The 18,444-nt window shown below is 33.9% G+C and overlaps 1 protein-coding gene across 1 annotated transcript; it reads right to left on the bottom strand.

Moving 5' to 3' along the window:
• Nucleotides 1-1,788: 1,788 nt before the first annotated feature.
• On the bottom strand, nt 1,789-3,067 carry LOC114183194 (probable purine permease 11). Its single transcript, XM_028070121.1, has 2 exons — nt 2,410-3,067; nt 1,789-2,288 (listed from the first exon to the last, which is right to left on the bottom strand). The coding sequence occupies exons 1-2, from the start codon at nt 2,995-2,997 to the stop codon at nt 1,821-1,823; spliced, it is 1,056 nt and encodes a 351-aa protein (XP_027925922.1). The 5' UTR covers nt 2,998-3,067; the 3' UTR covers nt 1,789-1,820.
• Nucleotides 3,068-18,444: the final 15,377 nt, after the last annotated feature.

Consider the following 18,444-nt stretch of genomic DNA (forward strand, 5'->3'; position numbering starts at 1 on the left):
ACATATAAGAATTAGTTGAATAGTTTTAAATTGAAATATAAATTAGAATGCCCACATTGAAGTAAACGGACTAGAAAGATTAGAAATTGAGAAGCATATATATATATAAATTATTGTATAAAACTTGTCTAAACAGGAAAAATGAATTTTTTTATTTAATTAAAAAAATAATTTATATATAAAATATCTAATTCAGATAATTATAAAGTTATAAATAAATATTATCCTACGTTCCTAAGTGTTGTTTCTAAATTAAAATTAGAGCTTTATATATAGTAAATAGTCAACCTTAATTACTAAAATAGCATTCTAATTTTAATTGAAAAATAAAGTTAGACACACTTCAATTTCATATACAAACAAAAGACACTCTTGAGACACAAGTTGATTGTTTTTAACTTTATTCCGTTAAAGATGACCACTTAGAATTTTAATGACTAAACCGATATAAATAGTGGATAATGATATTTTAACCCACCCTTTTTAATTCATTTTTAATTTATCACTTTATTATCCTTTAATTATCTATTTTAATGATTTTTTTAGTGATGTAATGTCATAATCTATTGATGTGTTTGGATGAGGCAATTTAAGAGAGTAATTCATTTATTTGGAGAATTTGAATTTCTTTTAAGTAAAATGACTTGTTTGGATGAGAAAATTAGAAGAAAATTGAAATTGAGGAATTTTAAGAAACAAATCACTAAAATAGTAGAATTTGGAATTCACTCAAAAAGGAAGAAAATTGAAATTCTATAATTTGTAGAATTCATCATTGTTCAAGATTAGAGGCGTTCCTGATGACCCAAACGGGCTGGGAGACCTGACGACCTAGACAGACCAGTCTGAGTCAACGACCTTAACAAGCTCGACCGGTCCGATGACGCAGACAAGCATGACTGACCTGACGATCCAGACAGGCTTGACCGACCCGACGATCCAAACGGACACGACCGATCTGACGACCTTAACAGACCAGGCGAGCCTGGCGAACAAGACAAACTAGACAAGCTTGACAACCAAGATGGGTGAGTCGGGCCGACGACCTAGATAAGCTAGGTTGCCCCACCGACTCAGACGAGTTAGGCAAGACTGACGACCTTGACGGGCGCAATCAACTCGATGACCCAGATGAGCTTGATCGACCGGACGACCTAGACTGGCCCAATCGACTCGACGACTGAGATGGGTTAGGTCGGTCTGATGACACAGATGGGCCTGACCCAAACAACACAATCTTAAATTCATCCAAATTTGACCGAGTTTACCTCGGCCGAAATTTGGCCAAATGTGACTGAGTTGGCTCCGACCTAAATTTGGCTAAATTGGACTGAGTTTACACTAGCCAAAATTTGACCGAACTTGGTCAAGTCGGCTGGATCGAAATTTGATTGAATTTAAATATTTTAAGTTGACAATTATAGTTGTTAAATTTAATTTCAAAATTTATATATTAAAATAAATATTATTAAATTGAAATTTTAAGACATAAGAGAAATTCAATTATTTTATCCAAACAAGTAATTGAAGTGTAAGGTATTCTAATTGCTATATCCAAACAAATTATTTAGAAAATAAAGGGAATTCAATTGCAAGAATTTCAAATGCAATGCATTTCAATTTCTTAAATTGTTGAAATGCTTAATCCAAACACAAGTTAAGAATCATTGGATTGATAAATTAAAAGTGAATAAAAAAGAAGCGAGTCAAAATATTATTATCCGTAAATATTCCATAACAATTCCTTAATATAGAAAAATCAAAAATTCATTTCTTCTTGCCAAAAGCTGTAGTGAAAAACTAAACATCGTCAACATCTATCAAGAAATGGAGGTTTCTGCGGTAGCAGTATGATGAATTTCTGGTGCTTTGGACTTGGTATCATCCAAATAATTTTGGTAGATATAAGAACTGAAACCGAAGATCGACAACAACATGGCCACAATCTTGACACCATCGATATGTTCATGGTATAGAAGAACTGCAGCAACAGGAACAAGTGGCAAGCTCAGCATGCTCATAACATTGGAGAAGAACGAAGACACCAAATAAATCAACCCAACAACTCCAACAGAACAAATTTGCCAAGCAAAAGCTGTTCCAACAAGGGTCAGAATGTAAACCTCTCTTCCTGCTTTGAAGCTCTTCATTTCATCCTTCAAACCCTGTCCTTCCCCACTGGCAAACATGCCCACTATGCAAACACATGAAGCAACAAAAGATGTCCAAATCTGCATGTCTAGGACAACAGAAAATGTTTCCCTCTTCAACACCCTTTCAAATGATACCTACATCAAGAATCATACGGTGACTTAATGGTAAAGTGGAAGGAAAGGAAAATGTTGTGAGTTCAACTTTTTTCGATAACAAAATTCTAACAACTAACATTTGTTGATAAAAAAAATGTACCTGCATCAGGCACAGCAAAAGGGCATACCCAGCTGATGCACCGATAGTGCACCAAATACCAACCATGTGCTTGCTCTTGGTAACATTGCTCATCTCATTCTCTGAGGAGTCAGAATGAACTGCTAGAAGTGAAGCTGATATGGTGAGAAAAACCACTGTGTTAAGTACTAACAAGGTGAGCTTTTGAGCATTGATGAAGAAGGAAAATATGGCATTGAAAGCAAGTTGGGATGCACAGATGAGCGAGTAAGTAGATACAGGAAGGTATAGAAGCCCCATTGTGTACATCAAGTTATCTCCAGCTAATAGGGTACCCAAGAAAATGTAAACCATGATGACAGTGTGAGTAGAAGAGTTTATGGTGATGTCAGTGGTGACAGAAAGGTTTTCTGAGTGAGGGAAGAAGAAAAGTGGAAAGAAAAGGATTGGAAAAGCCACTGATTGTACTAGTGTTGCCATCCATATACTTTTTCCTCCTTGGTCAAAGTAGAATCTCCCTAGCAACACTGCACCAGATTGACCCATCAAGAGTATAGCTACGTTGATTACTACTAAAAACCACCATTTCCAACGGCTGAGCAGGAGCATTGATTGTTCATCTTCATCTGTTGTGGTTGAAACACCTACTAATACTTTGACCTCATCATCTGCAGCAATGTTTTGTCCTGCAACACCAGAATTATTCAACATTGTTTGAATTGTCCCAAAAACTTAATTTGATAGTGCTCTTTAGATTTTCTAGAGAATACATAGATTGTCATAACAAATATATAGAATCTTTCTAGCCCTTGCCTTTTGAAAATCTGGATTCACAGAAATATTGTGCATTTAAAATTGGAAAGATCAGGAATTGAAAGAAAAATTAAAGAGGGTATTACTATTACTTCTGATATCTTATTTTTTTGGCACTTTTTTTGTTGTGCTGTGTGCACTATGAGCCTAGGAAACTGATAAAGTGGATGACGAAAGAGTGACCTGGGTGATAGTGTGAAGAGGATTCAATTTCTCTATCAGCCATTCAAATGTGTTTGGTGAAAGATGAATCACTAGTGTCTCAACATTAGCTTGGTGTAAAAGAGAACGATCCTCTAAATCTATAAGATAAAACCATAGTTGGAAGAAAGCTTTGGTGCTGAAATTTCTATTTAAGTGCTAACTGATCTTCTATGTGCATAGTTTTAAAATGCTTATTTTTTTACGTTAAGCATAGAGATTTGTACATAGTTTCACAATGGAATCTTGTATTTGGATCTTCCCCTTTAAAGCGGCATATGGTGTAGGTTTCCATTTGGAAGGTTTCAAATGGGAATCAAATCCCTCCCAAAATGTGTTTAATTATTCTCAGTGCTTCTCAAAAACACTTCTCTTTTATTTATCTAAGTTATACAAGTTATACATTATGTGACTGTTATTTGAGTAAGAGTTCATGACACTTGGATACTTGGTGCTTCAACTATGTAAGATTTGTATAGCTTAGGTTTGTATGCTGATCAGCCAATAGCTTATGTCTCAATCTTAGTTGGGAAAAATTGAATTGACAATAGGAAAAAAGAATTAGATGATATATTTTCTGATTTTATTATCTTATAGTATTATTAAATAATTTTGTATTACGATGATATATTAAATTTTATTATTTTCTTTATATTATAGAATATTGTATTTTATATTGGACAAATTTTTAATAAATTAGTATAAAGATTATATTTTAGTTACTTTTCATCAAACATTATTGTACATATTTTTTTTCTCATAATTTATACATATTAAACGGGTACAAGATGTTCATACCCATTTATAATTTTGGTAAATAAATGCTCGCTGTAAAACGGTCTATAAGATAGAATCATCACTTTTTTTTTTAAATTGTTGGTCTCTGAAGGTGGGTTGTTGCAGAAAGTTAGAAAAATTGATGCAGAAAGACGCAGTCATGACGCAGGATTGTATTACAAAAATCATCTTTGTCACTCACAATTTTTCGTACAACTATATGATAAATATGTTTTAATGAAAAAATACAAAAAGTAATATCCAAATTTTAAAATAAATAATAATAATAATATGTGCTACATATATAAAATAGTTGTACGAGATTATATGATTGGCAAAAGTCACCTAATAAAGTAACAAATGAAAATTGCCTATCTAATATTAAAATTCATTACTACCTTTCTAATCAAAGAGTTTTATACTTACAATTTTTTAATGAAGAGATATTATTTTTAATAAACATTATAATTTATGTTTTTATCCATTCACTTCTTTTATTCTATTTATAAAGATAAAAAAAGGCAGTGATACGTTAACACCTTTTATTTGTAATACCTAATCAACATTAACAATTTTCCTTATCTCTCTTTTTTTATTATACGATATTATTTATAATATATATTTTCTTTTATCCCTTTTGAATGTTCTTAAGATTTGATGTAAGGCCCATTAAAATTGGTTTAATACGTTCTGTCCTAAAGTAAAGGGGCTGCCCTTGTACATGGACCTAGGGTGGCCCAAGTGATAAAACCCAACCCTAATTCGCCCTAACCCACTCACTTTCACTCCTTCACAGAAACGTAGTCGTCTCCCTCCGCTGCCAAAAGCTTTGCTAGGGTTCGCCTCCTCATCTCGAACAAGTCCGCTCAAGCTCAGCTTTTGGCCTTCTGCTCCATGTAAGTGATCCCCAATCCCATGCTTGTTCCATGTGAGAGCTCTTTTCTGTATTCCTTCACTTAAGGTCCCGTAATAATGCTATTCTACTACTGTTCCGCCAGTGTTCAGTCCATCTCTCGAGCTGAGTGCTCCGTGGCCCAGAGTCAAAGCCTCGCGTAACCCTTTTCCAGGTACGAGAAGTTAGGGTTTTGCGAAATAATTGATTTTCATGTTTTTCTTTTGAAATGTATGTGTGATTTGATGATCTGTACGCTGTCTTGAGTGTGTGGGATGTGCTATTGAACTGTTTGACTGTGTTTCTGGTCTGTTACGCGTATGAGCAGTGGGCGAGAACTAATAATCTCGCCCAAGCGAGCTATCTCGCCCAAGCGAGGTGAGTTGAGGCTCGCCAAGTAATTCACGCGCAAGGGGTCGCCCAGACGACCAGCTCCATTGTTTCGAGCGAGCATCTCGCCCAGGCGAGGAGGGTCTCGCTTAAGCGAGATAGTGCAGAGGTCTCTGTTCCAGGATTTCGAGCTCTCGCCTAGGCGATGAGCTCTCGCTTGAGCGAGAGACTCTCTCGCCTGAGCAAGACTTCTCTGCCTGAGCGAGGGGCTGAGCGAGGGTGCTGTCTAATTTGGTGTTCCTTTCTATTTTGGATGGTTGGCATGTGATTAATAAGATTATTGCATGATGGTATGATGGGTTGAATGTATATATATATATATATATATATATATATATATATATATATATATATATATATATATATATATATATATATGATGAGGGGGGTTCATATGGGATGACGGGTGAGAGTGGCATGATCTTATGTGAACATTACATGAGGGGTTAGATACGTATGTGATCACAAATCGAGTATGAACAACTATGAACCTTGGTGGTTGGTGATTTTGTGGCATGATTGACATAAGGGGAGATGTTCCTCAAGGTTGGTAATACGAGCTGGTACTAATTGACATGTGATATATGGGGGTTGTTTATGGTGGTGCCCCATCGGTATAACTAGGTAAGGATTCAAGGTAAGGTTGCATCCTGACACTCTAAGGGGTCAGTTAGTCTCACCTAGAGCGGACTGACTCTTGTGGTGAGAGTAGCAGGAGGCCTGAAATTCACTAAGGGCTAACCTTGTGGTGAGGGAAAATTGATCCATCGTAACACTTGTAACACATAGCTCGGGGGTGAGCAGCTCGGGGGTAAGCAGAGGTATCCACCACAAGTGCGGGCATCCGTTGAATTCGACCCAGTTATACGTATCCGGATGAGTCGAGTCGAGTCGTAGTGTATTGATTGAGAGTCATAACATGCTTGGATGATGTATGGATATTGAATGGTGAGAACTATATTTTGACTGTATGATATATGTTGTTGGCACTAGCTTACCTGGTTTATTGTATGGTTGTCTTGTATGTGGTTCTTATTTCTTGCGATTATCATCAATTTGATTGATGGGAGCAGATGAGCGAGGTTCCAGAGGTCAGCAAGGAAATGGAGATTCCGTTGCATAGTCCGCGTGGACTAGTTTATATTTTGTATGAGTTTAATTAGGGTTGCGACCCATGTATCTGTTCGTCCTTAGATTTATGCAATCTGGTTAACTTTTCCTCTAGTTTCTTTTGGGCATCGTGGTGTGCCATGGGTTGTATGGAGTGAGTTTAAAACTCCCAGACTGCGCTTTTATGTATCTATCTCGTGACATTCCTTTAATTTCACGTACTTAATTAAATGGGGTGTTACATTTGAAGTGTCAATTTATCATTTTTAATGATTAAAACAAATTACATTGGACATTTCATACTTTATTTTAGGCTTCTCCATATATATTAAATAATTAACACTTATAACCATCATGCGATCCGCCAATCTTAACATATCCATCAAACTCATTTTCATAGGATCATTGCACAAATAAAATTAAATATTTTAAAATTAGAACAAATAGAATGCAAGAATACCTATAATCAATTAAACAATGCAGAAAGCATAGAATTACCTCACAAATATTCCTAAATTATCAAATCAACTAGTATGAGACGCACGGGTCTTTTTGTTTTTGTTTTATTGTTGTTATAAGTATTTTGCTTAAATATTATACATATACATATATATATATATATATATATATATATATATATATATATATATAAAAGTTAAAAATTAAATTGAAGTATTGTTGTAACGTCCCATTTAATCAATAATCTTAATTAAAGGAAACATCACACAGTATAATACAAAAATGCAGTCCTGGAGTTTAAACACCATTCCTTACAAAAAAAAAAAATCAAGGCACGCCACGATGCCAACGAGAAACCAGATATAAAGTTTAATAGAATTACATAGGAATTCAAAGGACAAACAAGTACATGGGCCATAACCCTAAAGAAAAACCCAAATAAAACATGAAGTCCAACCCAGGTAGACTAAGCAGTGTAACCATCTCTTCTCTGTTGATCTCGAGTACCTCTCGCATCTGCTCCCATCAATAAATTGATGATCATCGCAAAAGTAGAAGAACCACATACAAAGCAATCAAACAAGCAAAGGGTAAGCTAGAGTAGAAACAATTTATCAAGCAATCACATGCTATTACAATCCAAACATTATTCATCAACCAATCATGTTATGACTTCTCAAACAATGCACTAGACTCAGACTTGACTTATCCGGATTACATATAATCTAGTCGGATTCAGCGGATGCTTGCACTTGTGGTGGATTACCCTGCTCACCCCCGAGCTAAGTGTTACAAGTGTTACAATGTTTCAATCCCCCACACACAAGGTTAGCCTTTAATGAGTTTCAAGCCTCTTGCTACTCTCACCACAAAAGTCAGTCCGCTCTAAGTGAGACTAATTGACTCCTTAGAGTGTTAGGATGCAACCTTACCTTGAATCCTTACCAAATTATATAGATGGGGCACCACCATGAACACCCACTAACAAGGGTCATGGAATTACGTCCCAACCATTGAAGCACGACCCTTAAATCACACCTAGAGATTTCAAGGAATTACGTACTGACCACATGCCAAACATACTCAATCAATTAAGTCATATTTATCATGCACATAAATCACATGCCAACCTTTATAACCAATCCTCATTTATTTTCCATATTGAATCCACACCAACTCATCATTCTCAATTCATGAACATAGTATTGTATTTCATTCCAATGCCATGCCACTTAAATCACCAACCATCTCGTTTGTTTTACTTTTTAAGATCACACTAACTCATCAATCCAAATTCATAGCCACAGTTTTTTCATGCATAATCACACGTATCATACTTTAAATGAAACGAACCAACCAAACAAACACCCAATCACAACCATGTGAGCAGAACATCGTGGCCTGCAGCGTATCTGGTTCAAGCTAGACGCCCTCGTTCAGGCAAGAGGAGTTCCCTCGCTCAAGCTGCAGCCCTCGCTTAGGCGATATCACGACAGAGGCCCTGGGAGGTTTTTCGCATGCTCGTTGAGGCGAGCCTTCCTCGCCTGAGCGAGACCACCCTCGCCCAAAGGTGAGGTTATTCGCCTGGGCTAAGAATGCAGCAACACACCATGGCTTCCACGCGTTCTCACTTAGGCGAGCGTCTCTCGCTTGACCAAGATAGTGCCTCGCTCAAAACAATAGCTCTCCGCCTGAGCGAGAGTTCGAGGGTAACCTTGGCCTGTTTCTGCATGTCTCGCCTTGGTGAGTCAGTCTCGCTTGGACGAGAGTAACAGGTCTCACCATTGTTCTCCCTGCAACAGCCACACATTCGCACCCAACCAACAAACCAAGTATTTCACAGTTCAATCACAACACACCAGGCATAAATCACAGAACAGTGACAAGGAAAACCCAAACAATCGAAGTAAATACACAAGCCCTAGCTTCCCTTACCTGGAAAAGCTAGCAGGAACTTTGATATGCAACAATGAGCACCACAGTTTTGCGGACAGACCCAAAAACTGAAAACAAACAGTGGAACAAAACAAGGACAAGGTTATCACGAAACCCTAACTGGGATTATAAAATCGTAGCTGGAGGAAGATTAATATTAGCTAAGGAGTAACTTACATGGCTCAGAGGACGAGACTGAACTAGCTCGAAGGCGGTGAAGGTCCAAACCCTAGCAGAGGAAGACGGTAGCAACTTTAAGGAAGTGGGTTTGTTTTGCGAAAGTGAGCAGAATGGTTAGGGTTAGGGCAGATTAGGTCTGGATTTCTCTTTTGGGCTAGCCCTTAGGCCCAATAGACTGGGGCAACCCTTAAAACATTAGGATAGAAAAACTGGGCCTTGCAATTGTTATTATTGATATAATTTATGTGGATTTGTAAATATATCATTTAGAATTTAGCTAATTGTGACAATCTGCTTCATTATCTAATTATTTAAGACCATTAATTATGTTCATTACATATTGATATAATCTATAGTTACACAATATATAGTTTATAGTTATACTTAATTTATATTGAAATATTGAAATGATTACATTTGAGAATAAAATTTAAGGGTGTGGTTTTGACGGCAAGGTACAGTAATTAGGTGTCTTGTGAATTTTTGTTCCGTGCATATGTACATTAAGTTATATATTATATTGAAATGAAATGCATATCTACATATTGTTGTTAAAATAAAATATAGGAAAATTGAGAACTTTGGTCTCGTGCAAAAGTAATGTCCACACATAAATAATCAACTTAAACAAAAATGCAAACATAATTTAAGATTGAAGTTAACATTTTTAAACAAAAATAAATGAAGGTATTGTTATCAATGTAGACATTAAATTTATAATAATTAATTCTTGATGGGTACACACATTTTATTTTAATTTTGTTTCAAATGTAAATTGAGTTACATATTATACTAAAATGAAATGCATATGTACATATTATTGTTAAAAGAAAATATAGGAATATTGAGAACTTTGGTCTCATGCAAAAGTAATGTCCACACATAAATAATCAACTTAAACAAAAACGCAAACATAATGTAAGATTGATATTAGCATTTTTAAACAAAAATAAATACAAGTATTGTTATCAATGTAGACATTAAATTTATAATAACTAATTCTTGATGGGTATACACATACATTGAGTTATATATTGTATTGAAATGAAATGCATGTTGTTAAAATAAAATATAGGAATATTGAGAACTTTGGTCTCATGCAAAAGTAATGTCCACACATGAATAATCAACTTTAAAAAAATGCAAACATAATAATCATTTTAATGGTCCAATAAATTTCAAAACGTCTTTATTGAAAGTTGTGTTTTCATGAATTGGAATACGCTCAGATTTAGTAATTTAGTAATACAAAGATATTTGCATTGTTTCATGAGCAGTCATCATTATCACATTATCTTGTATTACGTTTATTTGCAATGCAATCAAAACAATTATAATTTTGGAATATGAAACCATTTACGAGTTATTTATGTAAACCATTTAATAAATATTTATTGATGAATTGGTAAATGTAAACAATTTTAATCTAGGAAAAATATATTAATTACTTGATTTATAAAAATATTTTATTTGGAATATGTTTATATTGAATATAAATTTGAATTTAAATACTAAATAATATTTAGGAATAAATAACAAAAATAATTATTAATCAACCAAATTTGGAAATAGATTAGGACAAAAACTTTCGAAAATGAAATATAAAAATGAAGTTTTCAAGTGTTTCTGAAAATGTATTTTGTGAATATCATTTTCAGATTTTCAGGTCTTTTTTTAAGTGTTGGAATCTGAAATTGTTAAATGATGAAAGCGTGTGAGAGAGATTAAACAATATCTGAAACAGTGCAATGATAATCAAACAAAGAAGAGAAGTTCTCTATGAGAGACGTAAATGAAGTGTGAAATGTGAAGAAAAGAAAATGAATCTTTTGAATATTTTAATCCGAATAAGTTGAATCATGAAAGCGTGTTGGAGATGAAACAATAAATGGAGCAGTTGAAATATGTGGACCAGTGCAATGATGATTATCTTAAGTAGTGCAAATAATAATGAAAAAATATTTATACAAACGTGCACCATATTCAGATATCAAGAGAGATTAATGAATTACTTCAATAGTTGAATCCCAATCAATTGAATCATCAGAACGTTTATTCCGAGCAGTTCAAATTAATGGAGCAGTTCAATTATCTAGACCAGTGGTGCATTGATGATTATCTGGAGCCGTGCAAATAATAATTACAAAAATTTATACAAACGTTTATTCAGATTTCGTATTCATTATTTAGACGTTATGCAAATATATTTAAAAATATTTTCATTGGAAGTTGTGCAGGGTTTCTTGAGCAGTGATAAATTTAGATTTTCATTGGAAGTTGTGCAATGTTTCATTGAACGTAAGATTTATTGATAGAAAAATAAATGCAGGTATTGTTATTAATGTAGACATTAAATTTATAATAACTTATTCTTGATAGGTACACACATTTTATTTTGTTTTTGTTTAAAATGTACAATGAGTTATATATTGTATTGAAATGAAATGCATATGTACATATTGTTGTTAAAATAAAATATAGGAAATATTGAGAACTTTGGTCTCTCGCAAAAGTAATATCCACACATGAATAATCAACTAAAACAAAAATGCAAACATAATGTAAGATTGATGTTAACATTTTAAACAAAAATAAATGCAAGTATTGTTATCAATGTTGACATTAAATTTATAATAACTAATTCTTGGTGATCAAACAAAGAAAGTGTGAAATGTAGATGAGAGAAGTAAATGTATCTTTTGAATCTTTTAATCCGAATAAGTTGAATCATGAAAGCATGTTGGAGATGAAACAATATATGGAGCAGTTGAAATATGTGGACCAGTGCAATGATGATTATCTTAAGCAATGCAAATAATAATGAAAAAATATTTATACAAACATGCACCATATTCGAATATCAAGAGAGATTAATGAATTACTTCAATAGTTGAATCTCAATCAATTGAATCATCAGAACAATTATTCTGAGTAGTTTAAATTAATGAAGTAGTTCAACTATCTATACTAGTGGTGCAATGATGATTATCTAGAGCAATACAAATAATACTTACAAACATTTATTCCCATGCTACTGATTTGAAGAGACCGAAACATCCAGAGGTTTTATTGAATAAATTTTACCATCTCGTTGCATTAAATCGTCTTAAATAGTAATTTATGTTTCCCATGCTATTAAATGGTCTTCAATAATAATTTATGTTTTCCATGCTACTGATTTGAAGAGACTGTAACATCCAGAGGTTTCACTGAAGAAACTTCATCTAGTGTTGAAGAAACTTAACTAAGCAAGTCATTCATCTTTTCAAAAAATCCAAAGTATTCAGTTTCAAGAACTTGCTTCAGAACCTCATATGCATCCTAAGTATAATATTTATTGAACAATAACGTCGTCATATAAACCAAACAAATTATATATACACAAAATCCATATAAAAAAACTTCCATGAATAATGTACAGATCCAACAACAGATCCTTCAAGTTTAACCTTGTAGACCCACATGTGAGGAACACCATTGGAACACCACCAGGAGGATGAGTTGGCTCACAAAACAAAAATGATTAAAATCAAACTCAAAAAATTGAAAAATAATCAAATTCAAACCTTTTAAAAATAAAACCTCTTAATAATGATTTTTCATCCTTCTACTTGAAAACTTCATTTTGGATCTTCAAAAATCTTCGATCTTCTTTTTAATAGAAGAAGAAAACATGAAAGAATAGAGGAAAAGAAGAAGCTTCAAAGAGAAGTTGAGAGTGTGAGAAAGAAAGAGTAAAGGAGAGAGAACGGAGAAAAGAAGTGTAGTAGAGTGGTAGGTGAGTGTGTGAGTGGTGTTGAAGCTTCTGGAGAAAAGTTGAGAACCTGAACAAACAAAAAAAAAATTTATCAAAACGAAATAGAAACACACAAAAAATACATTCAAACAACAGTACAGACAACAATACATATGCAAGATGAAGAAGAAACTAAAAAACACTTGAAATTTATTACATTTTCTTCACCTAATAATAGGTCTATAGCACCTGAAAAACTGAAAAAGGGTTTATGAAAATGAAACTGAAACAACAAAAAACACCTTCAAACAACAACACGGGTAACAATGCATATGAAAAAAGAAGAACAAAAAAATCGAAATTTATTACCTTTAGATCAGCCAAAAATAGGTTTCGAAACACCTGGAAAACCAAAGAAAGGTTTATAAGATGAAATTGAAACAACAAAAAAATACCTTCATACACATTTGTGTTAGGTTATGTTGGTAATAGTTACAGAAGCAAACACTTAGCTTGACAGTGGAAAGGAAGAAGAAGTTTCAAAGAGAAGTTGAAAGTGTGAGGAAGAAAGAGTAGAGGAAAGAGAACGGAGAAAAGCAGTTTGACAAGAAATTTGTTGCTCAATTTTCCAACAAATTTTGTAACACCCCTTTCGGGATGCCACTATGAATTAAATGAAATAACCAAATTACTCTGTACCATCCTAATAAAATAGAAAATTTTCAAAAAAGAAAATTATTTCAACACAGTTAAAAATTTACATTTGAACAAACCCGTATAAGCTTTCAAATGGAAACTTGTTACAAATTTATCCAATTGGAAAATTTATAAAATTGTCAAACTATTACAACTTATTTGAAAAAAAACAATTCCTAGTGCTTTCCAAAATTTCCATAAGCTTTCCCCACGAGGGTCCTTACAACCATGCTTCTCCATTTGCATTTGTATCAACATCTGCTCCATATAACACAAATAATACAAGGGTGAGCTAATGATAAAAAAAAAATCATATATCAAACTATTATATCCATGCAACTCCCTAAGCATAATTATCAATACACATACAACACATGAATAACACATATAACCAATAAGTAATATCAACAAATAGTATGTCATTCTCTCATAACCAACCACCACCTTTCCCGAACACCTACGCCTCTTGGAAAGGACATTTCCCTTGCTTACATAGACTTACAAGCAAAAACTCCTCTACTCGACTCATCAAAGCACCTCTAGGTAGGAGCATTATTGCTAAGCTCATGCCAAAGCCTTATGGCAGAAACAAACCTCTTATACCCAATTCACCAAAGCTCTCTAGGTAAAAGGACAACCTTGCTTTACAATTACAATAGAATACACACACCACCACACACACATACACAAATGTATTTTATACCTCATCATCATAGAATTGACCATACATCGTTAACATCATATGCGTTCATCATACAATAAAATTAGAAGATCATACCATATTTGTCTCATCATCTCAAAACCTTCAAAACATTCCAAACATCCAAAACAAACAAACCAGGCAGTCTGATGCTCAACACTAACGTTAAGCATCATTTACCTTACTTTTGTTTTTGCTCAGCAGATAGAGCCAATTAATAAGCCACTCAACATTGCACCATAATTCGCTCAACAGACAAAGTCACTAGCTTAGCTGCTCAACATTGCATCACTATTCGCTCAACGGATAAAGCCACTCAATTAGTGACTAAACACTTCGCAGTATACGAAATAGTGTAAGTGCACCTATTTCAGTAATCAAAAGTAGCCAAAAGCAAAAGATTGCACCAAGGAGGCTTCACAATATTAACCAATACTTACCATTTCACCAAAAACTCTAGTACTTACCAATCCCAATCACTTCTTTTATGCACTAAATCAAATAACCACAAATTACACATAATTTTGCACTCATAATCACATACAACAACAAAACTTATCTCCTTCCCTAAACAATATTATAATGCACCAACAAATGAACTCTACACTCATCAATTCAAGCTTAAGAAAACTTACATTCACACTATTTAGAACACGTCTCAACATAATTCTGCACACAACCAAATCATTACCTAAACATCACATCAAAATCCATCATGAAACACAACACCTTGAACCTTAATTTCAAGACTGCATGAAAATTGATTCCACCAATCTCCTCCACCTAATTCTTCTTCAATTTAAACAAACAAAACCATAATATAGGGTTAGCTCCCCTTACCTTGAGTCCTTGATCAAAAGCTCGTCTTCCATAGAAAATTTCTTGCTCTACCAAGATGCCATCTCTTCCTTCCTTGCTCAAATCCTACCTTCTAAGAACCTCTGACCATTATTTATCTAAACTCAAATGCCATCCTCTCACTTACAAGGTGTTTATAAAAATTCAACAATCATCTCTTGTACTCTTTCTAAACTCACGTTAGTCTCCCCCTCCTATAGGGTTTCCACTCTTAAAAAAATTGACCTAGCCCATCTAATGTTTTGTACAACCCATTATTTTTTATTAAATTGAATAAATAAATAAAACTATTATTTCAGAAAATATTTTGCTTTTACTAAAAACACCTAGCTTACTCTGGTTAAAGTTTGAACCCACATCCTTAAAGGATTACCAAGCACTTCATACCAATAAGCTAACACATGTCAATGATAATCACAAACAAGCATTACAATACCAACTCACACATAAGCTTATTTTTAAATTAATTATTTAAAATAAAATGCACAAGACATGAATTAAAATACATGACCCTCAACCTTACCCCAAGGCTCTCAACCAATTGAATTATACTTCACTTGCATTATAATTCATTAGATATTTCATTTTTTAAACCATTTCCACATTCTACCACTTTGCTTGCAAAGATTCTAATTATTTTCCTCTTGGATCGTACAGATTTATTGACAGATCTTGCCATCAATGCAGGAAAAGGAAATGGCCGCAGTTATTTTTGACTTTTGGCTTTGGGTTCGCACCTAAGGCATATGCAGGCGAGGTAAAAAGGCATTTGTTTATGGTTCAGTTATGAACCGAGACATATTTAAAGGTTGTTGCCTCGGTACCCTCCACAACTAAGGCCTAATGGGCAATAGAAATTAAAAAAAAAATGAAATATACTTTCTACCTTGGGTCTAGTCCAACCGAGGCATAAAGTGAGATATACTGCCTGAGTTATGTCCCAACCGAGGCATATTAGCTATTAAAAAAATATGGAAATAATCTTCTGCCTCGGTTTTGGTTATAACCGAAGCATAAAGGTGTCATTTTACAGGTTCCATTTCTTTCATATCCAACACATCAAACCTGCAAATTTTCAACCAGAAAACTAAAACTAGCCAAAAACAAAAGCCAAATGCTATTCAAACAAGAAATGTGACAAAATATTTAAATGTTATTCATATTAATGTACTATTCATTACAAGCTCACATGCTACCATAAATAGATATATTAAGTACTATTGTACATTTGTATAATGTACTTTGCACATAGTAGTTGATTTTTCTAACATGTTATGTCCAACAATTGAACTATGAAAATGGTAAGGTACAAATTTATGAGTCACTGATATTTCCATACACATTATTCTATCCAGTTACAAGTGACAATCTGAAGTTAACTATGTGAAATCCTGAAACATAACCAAATGTCAAAGAATTGGAGTACTTACGGACCAAAGAAAAAACACATGAGGGTATATAGTGATAAAAATGGCATTTGCACCTTTCCCAAATTTCACTAAAATAAAAATGTAAAAGCCTGGCTCCACATAGTTTAGCAAAAGCTTGCTCCCGACATACCTAGGGTTTTGCATAAAAGAAGATTCTAGTCAAGAACCTTGAAGCTTGTAACAACTAGTTTAAACACCTCATCCATGGGCATACATCTAACTTGAGCAGTTGGAACGGCTACACCAACACAAACTGTGTTTGTGCTTTCACTCAAAGGGCTGAGGAAATATAATAAAATCAAAATGTATGTCTAGAACATGATTTTCCCTACGACAGATGATATTTTATTTTTTATTTGAACTCAAATTTACTTAAATCTAGCATGTTGAGATTTACATGATCGATTAGATGTTATCATATTAACCAGGAAGGATAATTTTCCACCCAAAGGAAAGGTAAATTGTGCTCATAATATTGTGTATATACTAGAATAATACTTTGAATCTTTTTTTATTGACACAAACCTTCTGATTTCTCACTAATGGATTAGAGAGATCAAAATAATGAAAAAAGGGACGAGTATTGGGTGTAATTTCATAAGCCTTTAAACTATAGGGGATGATCTTATTTAGTCCAAAAAAAGTTTGAACAAAACCTTAACATCCACCTAAACTCAATAGAACTCATCCAATCATGCATAACTTGAATTGTAGGACAAGTTTGGGAAGATCGTATTGCCATGAAAAATATATTCTAAAACTTACTTTATAACAATTGGCTCGTATGCAGTGGTTAGAACATCAATATCATTTTCTTTAAGACACAAATTTTCCTATAAACCTGAAAAAATTAAACAATTTTGGAATGAATCAAAGATTGATCAATGTAGGAATAGTGTCAAATTAACATTAGCAAATGTTGACGTAACACCAAACCTACTTTCATAATATTTTGTGCTTCCCTTCCTTATCGACCTTTGGATATTGCCTGATAACAATTCCATATGGCTGTAAGTGATTGAAAACATGCATATCGGTGCAAAACCCTTGAAAAAACTCATCAAAGCTTAAGAATGCTAACAACTCATAAATCATCATAATCTCAAATTTCAAGTGGAAAATTTAAGAATAGGTACAAACCAATAATCTCCTCAATACACTGCTAACAAAAATGCAACAAAACAAATACACAAAAAATGGATTTAAATTGCAAAAAATACCACAACATGTGAACAAACATGGTGGCATAGTTGTTGTTCTAGTTGTTAGAGGTGCAACAACTCGTCGTCGAAGGCAACGCCAACAGTAGGCAGAGGAGGCGGAAACGGGCATAGTTGTTGTTCTAGTTGTTAGAGTTTGTGGTGTTCGTTCACACAGTAGAAATGGAGGAGAACAAAAGTTGTGGTTTGCACAGTAAAGAATATGAGGTTTTAACTTTAACCAACTCGTCATCGAAGGTAATGCCAACAACAGGGGGATGAGGCAATGCTGAGTTCGTCGTGGTGGTGGTTCGTGTAGAAATGGAGAAGAGGAAAACGTAATGTGGTTCGCGCAGAAATGGAGGAAAGACGTTCACGAATTGGGAATTTTAACAAACCTTATACCTCAGTTCAATTGAAAGTCGAGGCATAAACTTCTTACTACTTGGGTTCCATGACACCCGAGTCCATAAAGGGTGAAAAAAAAACAAAAAGAGTTTTTTCTGGCTACAACTGTAAGACCCGAGAAATTTAAATAATTAAATAAATAATTATTTAATAAATGCGGATAGTGGGAATCTTTATGACATTTAATGTAAGAAATTATCATAAGGAATAATATTAACTTAAATGGTTGAGAGTACTTAATTGTGTTGGGAGGACTTGGGTTCGAGTCTTAT

The sequence above is a fragment of the Vigna unguiculata genome, chromosome 5 (genome assembly GCF_004118075.2).
Source record: "Vigna unguiculata cultivar IT97K-499-35 chromosome 5, ASM411807v1, whole genome shotgun sequence".
Classification (NCBI taxonomy): Eukaryota; Viridiplantae; Streptophyta; class Magnoliopsida; order Fabales; family Fabaceae; genus Vigna; species Vigna unguiculata.

Bases quoted from the DNA above. Each gene is read 5' to 3' on its own strand.
- LOC114183194 (XM_028070121.1), bottom strand. From the start codon at position 2,997: ATGCTCCTGCTCAGCCGTTGGAAATGGTGGTTTTTAGTAGTAATCAAC. The intron at 2,289-2,409 runs GTACATTTTTTT...TTCTTGATGTAG, and splicing joins TTTTGCTGTGCCTGATGCAG to GTATCATTTGAAAGGGTGTT.